At 40.5% G+C, this 13,018-nt stretch overlaps 1 protein-coding gene across 6 annotated transcripts in view; it reads left to right on the top strand.

The window, feature by feature from the left end:
- MYH10 (myosin heavy chain 10) overlaps nt 1-13,018 on the top strand; it is a 153,858-nt gene that overhangs the window by 77,034 nt on the left and 63,806 nt on the right. For all 6 annotated transcript variants that reach the window (XM_023193225.2, XM_023193226.3, XM_031934325.1 and 3 more), the window contains 6 exons: nt 1,081-1,179; nt 3,269-3,412; nt 3,649-3,744; nt 5,348-5,466; nt 6,390-6,542; nt 10,008-10,181. In XM_023193225.2, coding sequence (XP_023048993.1) covers nt 1,081-1,179; nt 3,269-3,412; nt 3,649-3,744; nt 5,348-5,466; nt 6,390-6,542; nt 10,008-10,181 — 785 coding nt within the window. The remainder of the gene's footprint in view (nt 1-1,080; nt 1,180-3,268; nt 3,413-3,648; nt 3,745-5,347; nt 5,467-6,389; nt 6,543-10,007; nt 10,182-13,018) is intronic.

Here is a 13,018-nt window from a genome sequence, read left to right as displayed (position 1 = left end):
TCTAGAAATACTTGAAAATGACAGGAGAATGATTCTGCAGTTGAGCTTTCTTCATACAGGCGTGTCAGAGCATGATTCATATGAATGTGTCTTTCACCAGATGTGGAGGATGTGTGGGATAGTCTGACTTAAAATTCAGGCTATCTGGCACATACAGAATTAATTCACTTTGGTGGCCCCAGAGAAGGTTTACCTCAAGAGAGGCAATCATCTTCCAAAACTGTGGTACACATTCTCTGAGATGCCAGTGTGACTGTCAACCCATACGCACTCCTGGAGCATCAAGAACTGTGGATCTGAGCCCCAGATAAGATACCCAGCTGGGCGTGCAGTGGTGTGAAACAACACAGGAACTGCTGGGGACTGTGCCACCTGCCCCCTGGGAAGCCCAGGCAGGGTGGGTAGCAGCAGGTGTGGTTACTGGCCGCACTGGTTCTCCAGAGCAGCAGAGGGAAGACTAGTGCTTAACCTCGTCATAGCTGTCAAGGCATTTGGGAAAGTTACGTGCGCTGCTGAGTGTGAAGGGGCGAGTACCCCTCATGTAGGAGGCTTTCAATAGGGTAGCATTGTGGGTGCTGTCAGCATGCATTTTGGAGTCAAGCGAAATTTTTGATTCCTAACTGTACCACTTATTAGCTATATTATTTTGACGAATTTCCTTGTACCATGGCTTCCTTATTTATAAAACTGTGTTAATCTGGTATTATAGAGTTTTTCCCGCCTTAAACAACTGCACTTCATTTTTAATAGCTTCTTACAGTTCCTCGTATAGTGTGGTATTCTTTTGAATGTAATCCAAGTTAGGGGAAGGATGGGGTAGAGTGGAGCTGAGTAAGGGAAGCATGTATAATCTTTAAGTTCCTTCCCAGACCAATGATTCTGGAAGATCAGTGAGGAACATAAGTTGCATCCATTTTCTTTTTTCACAGATGGAGGACAGTCATTTAGAATAGTTCTTTACAGGATACTTTATAGATATCAGAGAAAGAAGATGTTTTATGATTTAAATTTACAGAAACTGTAAGGGCCTTTATTTAAGAATAATATTAAATAATTTAATTCTTAACCATCTTTGCTCAGACCTTCTGGAAAAGTCTCGTGCTGTTCGTCAAGCAAAAGATGAACGTACTTTTCATATCTTTTACCAGTTGTTATCTGGAGCAGGAGAACACCTAAAGTGTAAGTTACAAAGGTTTTTACTATTTTATATTCACTGGAATATCTCTTATAATATTTTTTTGAGAAAAAAAAATTTGGGGAAACAGTTTTTTACACACTAAACAACAAATTTCCAGCTGGTTAAATCATGAAAAGCAAAATGAAATTGAACTTCCATGCCATGGGGTAAGTACTTTATTTTAAGCAGCAGGTATTGTAGATAATATAATCTTTTGTACTTCTATTTCTTTTAAAAAATTTTTAAATTAGAAGATAAATGATGCGTATTTTACAACTCTTTCAACATTTTAAAATATGAAAGTAAGGGAAAAGAAATTTATCTAATAAAATTAAGTAGAATATATATTTTTATTTCTAGATTTACAACTGAATATATGTTATTGCTCCCACTAGTACTAGAAAGAACCTGTGGTGGATATTGATTGATTGATTGATTGATTGAATGTCATGAATCACAAGGACCAGAAGTTTAGAGTTAGGCAGGTACAAAGGAGAGCTCAGGTCTGGGTCAGAATTTTGCTGGGTTAGAAATATATGAGAGAGAGGAGAAGATGCATAACTTTCCCATCTCTTCTGATTCTCAAATTTAGTGTTTCTGCGTGATTATTATATATATTATCTAGATATCAAAATAGACACATATATAGTAAAAATTTTTCTCATCGGGTGTCTAGGCTTTTGCTAACCACAGACATCTGTGAAACTTTTGAACCCACAAATTAATCAGAGAAAGACCTGTAAGGGAAAAACCAAGCCACAAAAAAAAATAGAGTTACTGCCAAGGAGAGACTAAAAATTCAAGATTATGCGATATGTAACACTGAAGAGAAGAAAATGCTCAGGCTTTCCGACTGGCAATAACCGCAATAGGAATAAATTCTTTAAAATGATCCAAGTGTTGAAAGAAATAGAAAAAGATAGCAGCAGGCAGTACCCTGCAGAAGTTAAATGTGATGTGGACAAGAATCAGGGGACAGGGTGACCTGCAGAAATTCTCTGCAGGAGAGCAAGAGAGCCAGTCACAAAGAAAGTTGGGAGCACATTTGCATATCTGTCATATGGATAAATAGCCCTGCTCTTTTGAGCACTCCTGAGAAATATTCTTTGGCTTTCAAGAATGCATTTGTCGGCCGGGCGCGGTGGCTCAAGCCTGTAATTCCAGCACTTTGGGAGGCCGAGACGGGCGGATCACGAGGTCAGGAGATCGAGACCATCCTGGCTAATACGGTGAAACCCCGTCTCTACTAAAAAAATACAAAAAACTAGCCGGGCGAGGTGGCGGACGCCTGTAGTCCCAGCTACTGGGGAGGCTGAGGCAGGAGAATGGCGTGAACCCGGGAGGCGGAGCTTGCAGTGAGCTGAGATCCGGCCACTGCACTCCAGCCTGGGCGACAGAGCGAGACTCTGTCTCAAAAAAAAAAGAATGCATTTGTCAAAAGAGTTAAGTTCTCTTTAATTAATGGCTCCTACAGTACAAGTAGTCAGTGTGGGTACCTGTTATGATAGTCTGCTGCACCACATCACATCATCATTCTAAAAGCAAGTTAAGCACCAAGCAAGCAGGCTTGGCGAAAGAGTTTCGGAGCCTTTGCTGGGCTTGGGACTTGCTTGATCCACAGCGCTGTATCTTTAGCTTATGTCCATGGTAGTTTTCATATTCACTTCATAGTGTTTGCTGCAAACTACTTGCTAAGATAGGAATATAGAATATGGGTTTAAAAGCTTTCCTTCAAAAAAGAGGGCTAAAATATTTAAATCTGAAAACAATAAAGTTTTATCATCTGGAAAATTGATGTCATTTCCCAGATAACCGATTTCAAATAGAATATTGTACAAACTGCCATCCCCAAAACTCCTGTTAAGGTTTTTGCATCGTTAACATCATCATTTTCCTTCATTGGTACAGATAACAAAAACATGTATGTTTGTGTATTTACATGAATATATAAAGAAAAAAAAAAGACATTTTGCTGGCAGTGGGTTGCATGGTGACCACTGTTCTCCTGTAACGGCACAGTTTGAATGTAGGTGTGGCTTAGTTGTCTTCATGAGTATTTATTAAATTTTCTTCCATTATATTTCCTTTTAGCTGATTTGCTTCTCGAAGGATTTAATAACTACAGGTTTCTCTCCAATGGCTATATTCCTATTCCGGGACAGCAAGACAAAGATAACTTCCAGGAGACCATGGAAGCAATGCATATCATGGGCTTCTCTCATGAAGAGATTCTGTGTATGTGTGATTTCTCTGAGATTCTGATACTCACACTTTCCTAAGACTTATACATTTGGGGTAAATCACCTAAACTAGAAAATGATTGGGAAACTAATGAATGGTATGAAATCCTGAAAAGACATATCTTACTGAAAAGTTTTGTATAGCTAATTTTTAGCACAAAATAAATGAGAATATGTCTCCGCTACATTTTGAGGCAATATTAATTTTTTTTTCTTTTTATCAATATGAAGCGATGCTTAAAGTAGTATCTTCAGTGCTACAGTTTGGAAATATTTCTTTCAAAAAGGAGAGAAATACCGATCAAGCTTCCATGCCAGAAAATACAGGTAAACTGATGAATACTGACATTATTTCTATTTCAGTGGCTTGTTGTGCTCTCCAAGAACGTGTTACAATGCAAGCATAAAAGCACCTCTGAAGCATTTCCGAAGGGACCCTCAAGAGTAGAGTGACAACCTCGTGTGCTTACACGAGAGTCCCCCTGATTCTCTAAATGAGGACAGGGGACAGGGCGTAGGATGAAAAGTAGCAGCAGTCTCTGCCTTAGCATGGAGGTGGCCTTGGGAATTGAGGGAGGAGAATTCAGCCGCAGGAGGCCACACGCTTGCCTGAGAGGGAGCTGCAGCTACTGAGTTCCAGACAGTGTGCACCTTGCCAGGATTATAGGTCCAGTGTTGCCAAATATAAGTGACTTTTCAAAGAAAAATGGAAATCTAGGTTTTAAAGGAAATGTTCTCATTTTTAAATGTTGAAAATGGTTTTAAATTTGCATTGGTCAGGAACAAAAGTTTGTGACCCAAATATATTTTTATATATTTATTAAATATGTATTTAATATAAAGTATAAATATAAATGTATTTAAATTACATATTTATTAAATATATATATCAGTTTGCTTCAGATGGTCTGGAGAGAAAAAGAAAAGTGAGGATCTCTATATTGCCTTGACTACTTGATTATTCCAACAAGTTAGTTATCTTGCCTCATGGAGGCATCCACAATCCCCTGTGGCAGGTGAAGGCTGACATAAAGTCACATTATCTGCCCTTGAAATAATCCTTTTTTGTAACCAATTTGAGGCTTGATAACAATTTAATTCTGTGTGGCTCTTCTAAGGGGCCTGCCTCTCCTGCTGCTTCTTGGTCATCATTTCCTGGCCAAACTGTGACACCTCCTCTTAGGGCTGTTGATTTCCAGGACCATTCATCTGTCATTCAATCAAAGTAGTTTGATTGGCGGCTGGGCCTCCATCCTCGTATGGCTTTTCCATGGTTAAATAGACTAAAAATGGAGCCATCTAAAATGCAGAGTAAGGCACATATTAGTATAGCTTGGCTTTGACATTTTTAAATGACCCATAAATAGAAGAGGATCAGGTCACGTCACTCTTGTAAAGGCAGGGAGGCTGGGCATGGTGGCCATGTAGTCCCAGCTACTCAGGAGGCTGAAGTAGGAGGATGGCTTGAGCCCAGGAGTTCTAGGCCGTCATGTGCTATGCATATCGGTTGTCTACACTGTGTTCAGCATCAGTATGGTTGCCTCCCAGCAGGACCACTAGGTTGCCTAAGGAGGAATGAACCAGCCCAAGTTGAAAATGGAGCAGATCAAAACTCCCATGAGATCACGCCTGTGAATAGCCACTACACTCCATCCTGGCCAACATAGTGAGAACGTGCATCTAAAAAAATGAAAAAATAGGCAAGGCAGTCAGATGCTGACTAGCTGTCTCTTGTAGCCTAAAAATGAGTGTGTATTAATTTGAAAGGATGGAAGATATTTTTCATTAGACCTAAAACTTCTTTGATTTTAAGACTTTTATTTATTAATACAATTGAATTATTACTCAGGTTTTTCAAGTGTTTATTGAATATATTGTGAGTAGATTATAAGTAAAAAATGTAGGATTTAGGAGACTTTTTACACTTCAGTTGCACAGAAACTCTGCCATCTTCTTGGGATGAATGTGATGGAGTTTACTCGGGCCATCCTGACTCCCCGGATCAAGGTCGGCCGAGACTATGTGCAAAAAGCCCAGACCAAAGAACAAGTAGGTTTCATGTTCATTCTAATTATTGATTTGTTTGAATGATAAGCCATGGCCATTTGGCCTTCAATACAAACTGTCTTACATGGGTGTTTTTAGATATTAACGGAGTATTTTTTTTAGTATATTTACTTTTTCATTTTCAAAAAAATGTAAAAGGGGCCAGACATGGTGGCTCACACCTGTAATCCCAGCACTTTGGGAGGCTGAGGTGGGTGGATCACCTGAGGTCAGGAGTTTGAGACCAGCCTGACCAATATGGTGAAACCCCATCTCTCCTAAAAATACAAAAATTAGCTGGGTGTGGTGGTGTGCACCTGTAGTTCCGGCAGCTCAGGAGGCTGAGACAGGAGAATTGCTTGAACCCAGGAGGTGGAGGTTGTAGTGAGCCGAGATTGCACCATGCACTCCAGCCTGGGCAACAGAACGAGACTCCGTATCCAAAAAAAAAAAAAAAAGTTTTTCAAGGTGATTTAAAATTTTTTTTAAAGCAGTAAATGTCAAATTATAATTTCCAGTTTTCCCCAACTAGATAGATAATCCAGTAGACAAATCTGCAGACTTTGGGAACCTGGCCAGCAGAAGGGCACCTGCCACCTTGTCCCTGTGCTAGGTGGTACGGCAGAGAGAAAGTGCCAGCTGACTGAACTGACTCAGGGCGGACAGTGCCGCCCAGAACCCAGGCGCATGGGGAGGAGCGTATTTGTATTAGGCATCTTTACCCATCCCCCAAATTCATTATTCCCAGTGTTCATTTAATTGTACTAATATTGCCTTCTATTGATGTGTAAAACTGAGACATGATTAAGTAGTGACTGCCATCTCAGCTTTTTTGAGTGCTGTGTAACACTAAATTCCATAAAACATCTATTTATGCTTTGTTGAGATGGTTTCCAGAATGAAAGGCTGTTGTGATTTAATTGCAGGCAGATTTTGCAGTAGAAGCATTGGCAAAAGCTACCTATGAGCGGCTCTTTCGCTGGCTCGTTCATCGCATCAATAAAGCTCTGGACAGGACCAAACGTCAGGGAGCATCTTTCATTGGAATCCTGGATATTGCCGGATTTGAAATTTTTGAGGTATTCTTCCCCCTCTTCCTCTTGCTCTTCCTTCTTTTTGTTTGTTCTTTTAACAAATATTAAAGCTCACCACGTGCCCAGCACATACCAGGCACCGGGGATATTCTCGTAGAGTCAAACAATAAATGGCATATAACCAGTGAATCCACAGGTCTGTGAGAATGCAGAAAGGTTGCTGTGACAGAACTGGGAGGCCAGCTTGAGACAGCTGTTCAGGGAAGGTGCCTCTGCAGCGGCAACAGTTAGGCTTACTTGAAGGATGAGACGCTGCCAGCCTCGGTCAGTTTGCCAGCATAATGAGAGCAATTCCAGTGGTCTTGTATGGGACAGAACTTACCAAATGTTCAAAGCTGCTAGAAAGCCAGTGTGACTGGATACAGCTGACCAGAGGGAGAGAGGAGTTGGAGACATGGAATAAAGTGTGGGGCCAAGTTGAGAGGCCGTCAAGGGGGCCAGTGTAGTGGAACACGAGCAAGATGACGGGTCTTGGCTGGGGAATCAGGAGAGGAGCAAAGTGAGAGGGAGGCGCCTGGACAGGCAGTGATCTGTGCACTGCAGATATAACCAGGGTTTAACAATAGATTTCACTGTTGATCTGACTAGATTTGTCCAAACACTTACTCATCATCAATGCGGAAAAGGTTCACAGTCACACACCTGCTACAGTTTTGCAGGGAAGTGCATAAAATTTTGGGCATCTAAAAATTTATATCTTTATTTCCATAAATATAGATGTGAACCATGTGAATATAGTAAGGCACAAATATGAAATGCTTTTTGTGATCATCCGTGTGTTAACTTTAATCACTATTGGGTATTGAATTGTCTTATTTTAAAATGAACCCCTTTAAAATTATAAGTCTATCCTCATAAATACTGAACCTGCCACTGCCACTCTGAGAGATTGCTTTAATGTGTATTGATTTGTAAATAAATTGAGAAATCACGAAAAGTGGCTGGGTACAAATTGCATTAAAAAAATCTGTCACTTTTCTCTACATAAATATCAGAAGATATAGTGAAAAAAAAGATCCTCATTTCCAACTGCAACAAAAACAGACAAAACACCTAAAAATAAATTTTAAAAGAAATGGGCAAGATTTAAATGAAGGCAACATTACAGTGCTGCTACAAAAAAGAAAAGAAGACTTGAACAAGTAAAGAGACATACCCTGTTCTAGATGGGAAAATGTTACATTTATGTAGATGGTAAAAATGCTAAGTTGTTCAGTGAGTGTTATTTTAGGAAATTGGTTCAAATTGTTATGTTAGCTCCATACAATGGAATACTATGCATCCATTATAAAGAATGGGCTGGCTTTATACCCTAAGGAAAGATCCCACAACGTAACAAGATACATTGTTAAGTTAAAAAAAAAAAGCAAGGTTCACACACATACGCACATTTCTGAGTGCATAGAATATTTCTGGAAGAGTCACAAAAATGGGAGATACTGGTTGATTATAGGGAGAACAAATAAGTTTCATTGAAGTGAAACCGACTGGTGCAATTCTGTGTTGAATTGCACATTCTGAATTTTATACCATGCATTATTGATTTAAAAATCAATTAAGGCCGGGCGCGGTGGCTCAAGCCTATAATCCCAGCATTTTGGGAGGCCGAGACAGGCGGATCACGAGGTTGGGAGATCGAGACCATCCTGGCTAACATGGTGAAACCCCGTCTCTACTAAAAAATACAAAAAACTAGCCGGGCGAGGTGGCGGGCGCCTGTAGTCCTAGCTACTCCGGAGGCTGAGGCAGGAGAATGGCGTAAACCCGGGAGGCGGAGCTTGCAGTGAGCTGAGATCTGGCTACTGCACTCCAGTCCGGGCGACAGAGCGAGACTCCGTCTCAAAAAAAAAAAAAATAAATAAATAAATAAATAAATAAAAATCAATTAAAATTATAATTGGTAGTTTAAATATGGAAGACAAGTAGAAATTCATTTTTTAAAACACCATTCTTGGCCAGGCGTGGTGGCTCACCACGCCACCCAGCACTTTGGGAGGCCGAGGCGGGTGGATCATGAGGTCAGGAGTTCAAGACCAGCCTGTCCAAGATGGTGAAACCCCGTCTCTACTAAAAATGCGAAAATTAGCTGGGCATGGTGGCAGACGCCTGTAATCTCAGCTACTCCGGAGGCTGAGGCAGAGAATTGCTTGAACCCCAGAGGCGGAGGTTGTGGTGAGCCAAGATTGTGCCACTGCACTCCAGCCTGGGCAACAGAGTGAGACTCCTTAAAAAAAAAAAAAAAAAAAAACCACCATTCTTTGTCATAGCCCAGGCTAAACAGAGCAATAGGATGTCATCATCCTGAGGCAAAGCAAAGTTCACCTACGTGAACAGGAATAAGCAGAATCCAGCAGTCTGTAAATACGGGGCTTGTCCTGTGTGCTAGAAATACAGTGTTGAGCAAGGCAAGCACTGCCCCTGCCCTCCTTACGTGACCTCATTCTGAAATAGTGATTTTAACAGCTCCTGGAGAATGGGAAAGATTGGAGTGGCTTTTTCAGACTCTAAATCAACTCCTTTGAGATGGATTAAATCTTCTTTAATTGAAAATCACTTTTTATAATGAAAGAGGTTATTTATGGGCACATGCAGCTTGTGTGAACAGTATAGAAGCAGGAAAGAGGTTGAGCAGTTCTAGTGTATAGGATTAAGAAAATTATATTAATTCACCCATCTATCCATTCACCCAATCAATTTTTCTCTTAAAAAATGGGCGGAGTTCACAGAGAAGGAACAGAAATGACAATAACATGAAAAACGCCCAAATTCACTTTATGAGGGCAGTGCAATATCACTTTTGATATTGCAAAGGTCAAATATTTGATAAGGGAAGGGAATGCTTAGGGAAGTAATGCAGAGCCTCATACCAAGCGCATTCCGTGTGCCAGGCCCTGCTGAGCTCCCAACAACAATTTTGTGCAGTAAAGAAGATTCCTTTCCTACCTTACCTTGGAGCCCACAGCCTGAGTGACAGTGGAGTGGGACAGAACCAGACGCATTCTCCACCCCAGCTTAGATGCGCGCCCACCACCTCGCTCACCTCCCTTTGCCTCTGGTTTTTCCAAGCCTTTGTTTTTCTTCTTTTTCTTACTGTCTCATTTATTTATTTATAGTCCTTAACCATTCACTAATAAGAACTGAATTGTTTTACTTGCAGAGCATTCAGTTAGCATATTAAGTTTATTATCTTTTCATTTTAGCATTTCTGTAATGCGGCCATAGACAGTATATTCTTTCTCTTTACCTTTTCAAAAAGGCTGTGTGTAAGAGAGGGATTGGGAGACCCTCCACCCCACCTGGTTTAGTCACTGTCATTAGCTAGAAGCAATCATGTACTTCATACCTAATTAGTAATTTTTAATGAAAACATGTTTTATAACTACCTGACTAATTATTCCCATTTTCCCTCTGCCTCCCCATGTCTGGAAAATTACTCTTTGACATTTGTAGCTGAACTCCTTTGAACAGCTTTGCATCAACTACACCAACGAGAAGCTGCAGCAATTGTTCAACCACACCATGTTTATCCTGGAACAAGAGGAATACCAGCGCGAAGGCATCGAGTGGAACTTCATCGATTTCGGACTGGACCTGCAGCCGTGCATCGACCTGATAGAGAGGCCTGTAAGAGCGCTCTCTTGCTCATTGTCTTTCATTTTCCATTCAAGCAGTGACCTTAAGCGGCATAACCCGAGACAGAAATTACCCAAGCTATTCAGTGGTGAAATACTTTTCTGATCTAAATTTTCCAGAAAGGTGATACTCTGATAAAATATCTACAGAATTTAAAAGTTAGTAGCATGCCAGTAAAACCCTTCTTTAGCTCTCCTCGCAGCTTGATTCCTGTCCTTGCTCGCTTGGGTATACTGGATAGTGCACTCGGGCCCGCACAGACTGCAGACGGCCCTGTGTGCTGGCATTTGCGTGTACCTCTCAAAGGATGTGGAGCTCCACCTGACAGTTTATTTAGCTGAGAATAAGACGTGTCGTGTAAATCCATTTTGCAGATAACTGAGGTTTGGCCTTTTACAGTACAAAGAGGTTTTTATTTTGCCAGATTTTTTTTTTTTTTATGTGAAGTTTTTGTTCTCAGGGAAGTCTTGTGAGATGTATTTTTAGTGGTAATCTTAGAAAGCATCAGAAACTCTTTTCTTGGTGGTTTAATGTTCTGTAAAAATACATAGAACTCATTCACGTTCAAGCTTTGAGTGTATAACTCATTCACTTTTGGAACTCGACTCCATGTGATCTCAAGCAAGTATTGACAATCTGGTTCTGTACTCCTTATTTAGCTTTTGCTCAACAAGGTATCAGCTTCATTTATTTTATTTTGCTATCTGCCAAAATATAAGAAAAACTAAAACATGATTAAGCACTGACATCTGTAGTGTAGAGAAAGCTCTAACACTAGTTAAGTAGGTATGTTTGAATAACTCAGTTTTCTCCTAGGAGGTACAGCAGGCTTCTGGTTCTTGCTGCTCAGTCTCTGGTTGCCACTTGTATTCTTCATGTTTGAAGGTGTTGGAGGTCTCGTGGCTAGAGATCGTGGATGGCACAGAACCCATAGTCAGGAGGAGCAGTGGCACATCGGGAAGAGGAAGAACCTAGAAGACATTCACCCATATTAGAGATGTAGTTCCAGCACATTAGAAATTTGAGTTTAAGGAAAGCAATGGATAATTTTCATTTGGCTTTTATAATACATAAGAAATCATTTTACCTTTCAAGGCACATTTATAGCAAAAATCTTAAATTACCTATAGTTGTGAGGATAGTTGCTTCTTTGTACCCTACAGGGTCATTTAGAGGTGGCATGCTTGTAGTGACTTCCAGGTAACTTGTGCATACACAAGCACATGAACACATTTCGTTACATTTCATCACTGCTTTGTTGCCCAAAGAATTGTTTGGGTATTTATGTAAATAAGGGAAGGGAGTATTTCACATTGGTACTGTTGATGACTATATGGTATGTTTTTTGACATGCTCATTGTATGTGTCCATATGACACTGGAAGTCCCACATTTTAAGAATATAATGATTACGTATCTGCAGTTTTATTTTAGGATGGACGAGAACCCATAAAATTTGCTAGGTCAATATCTTTATAGGAATAATTGTGCCGAAAGTCTTCCAAATGGAAAATTACCTGTCTTATTTTTTAAAATGTTTTTAGAGTGTTTTTAAATCTAATGGTTTTGTGACCTTTAAATGAGTCTTACAAATATTAATTCTTAATGTTACTTAATTGCATTTCTTTTGCTTTATCCTCTAGGACAAAATACTTTACTATTTTTTCATGTATTTTTTACTCTCACACAATAATTGTACTCTAAAGGTGAAAATGATGGAGTAATTAAACATTTCAACCCTAATAACTAACTCCAAGCAAAAATAGGTGAGGTAGAAGGCCAGGTGCAATGGCTCCCACCTGTAATCCCAGCACTTTGGGAGGCTGGGGCAGGCGGATCACTTGAGGTCAGGAGTTCGAGACCAGCCTGGCCAACATGGTGAAACCTCATCTCTGCTAAAAATACAAAAAATTAGCTGGATGTGGTGGCATGTGCCTGTAGTCCCAGCTACTCGGGAGGCTGAGACACGAGAATCACTTAAACACAGGAGGCAGAGGTTGCAGTGAGCCGAAATTGCACCACTGCACTCCAGTCTAGGTGACAAGGTGAGACCCTGTTCCCCCAAAAAAATAAGGGAAGTAGAAGGGGTTTGATGTTTACGTTTTTAATTATTTTCCAGGCCTTAAGTGTAAATATTGTAGTAGAATAAGATCCAGATAGCAATTTATTGGACCAGGTGTGGCGGCTCATACCTGTAATCCCAGTGCTTTGGAAAGCTGAGGTGAGAGGATCACTTAAGACCAGGAGTTTGAGACCAGCCTGGGCAACACAGTAAGACTACATCTCTACAAGAAAGTTTTAAAATTAGCCAGGCATGGTGTCATGTCCATGTAGTACCAGCTACTCAGGAGGCTGAGGCAGGAAGATCCTTTGAGGCCCTGAGTTGGAGGCTACAGTGATATGGTCATACCACTTCATTCCAGCCTGAGTGACAGAGTGAGACCCCATCTCAAAAAAAAAGAAAAGAATTTATTAAATCCTCAGTTATGGCCTAGAAATGCAGACTGGGGGTGCCATGGGGATATGAGATAGTATATACCATGGCCTTGGTCCTCAAGAACCTGATCTTGAAGCAAGAGAACAGAACACAACATAGTGGTGAGTTCATTGGTTCTTAGGTACGACTCTAAGTGATGCTGGGTGAATTCAGAAAAAGGCAAAGGCCACAAAGTAGGCTGGCAGTGTTGTGGAAGGTATTACAGGTGTAGATGCTGTGCAGGGAGCATTCCAGGGATGAGGTTTATGGTCAGAAATTAGCAGGCGAACAGCACATTGAAAGTGGTATTTTAGGGAAGTTATTTGGCGAGTGTCCTAGTCTGTTTTCTGTTA

Source organism: Piliocolobus tephrosceles, chromosome 16, assembly GCF_002776525.5.
Source record: "Piliocolobus tephrosceles isolate RC106 chromosome 16, ASM277652v3, whole genome shotgun sequence".
Lineage (NCBI taxonomy): Eukaryota > Metazoa > Chordata > Mammalia > Primates > Cercopithecidae > Piliocolobus > Piliocolobus tephrosceles.
The sequence above is the reverse complement of the archived record's forward strand: the minus strand, read 5'-3'. Positions and strand labels throughout refer to the sequence as shown.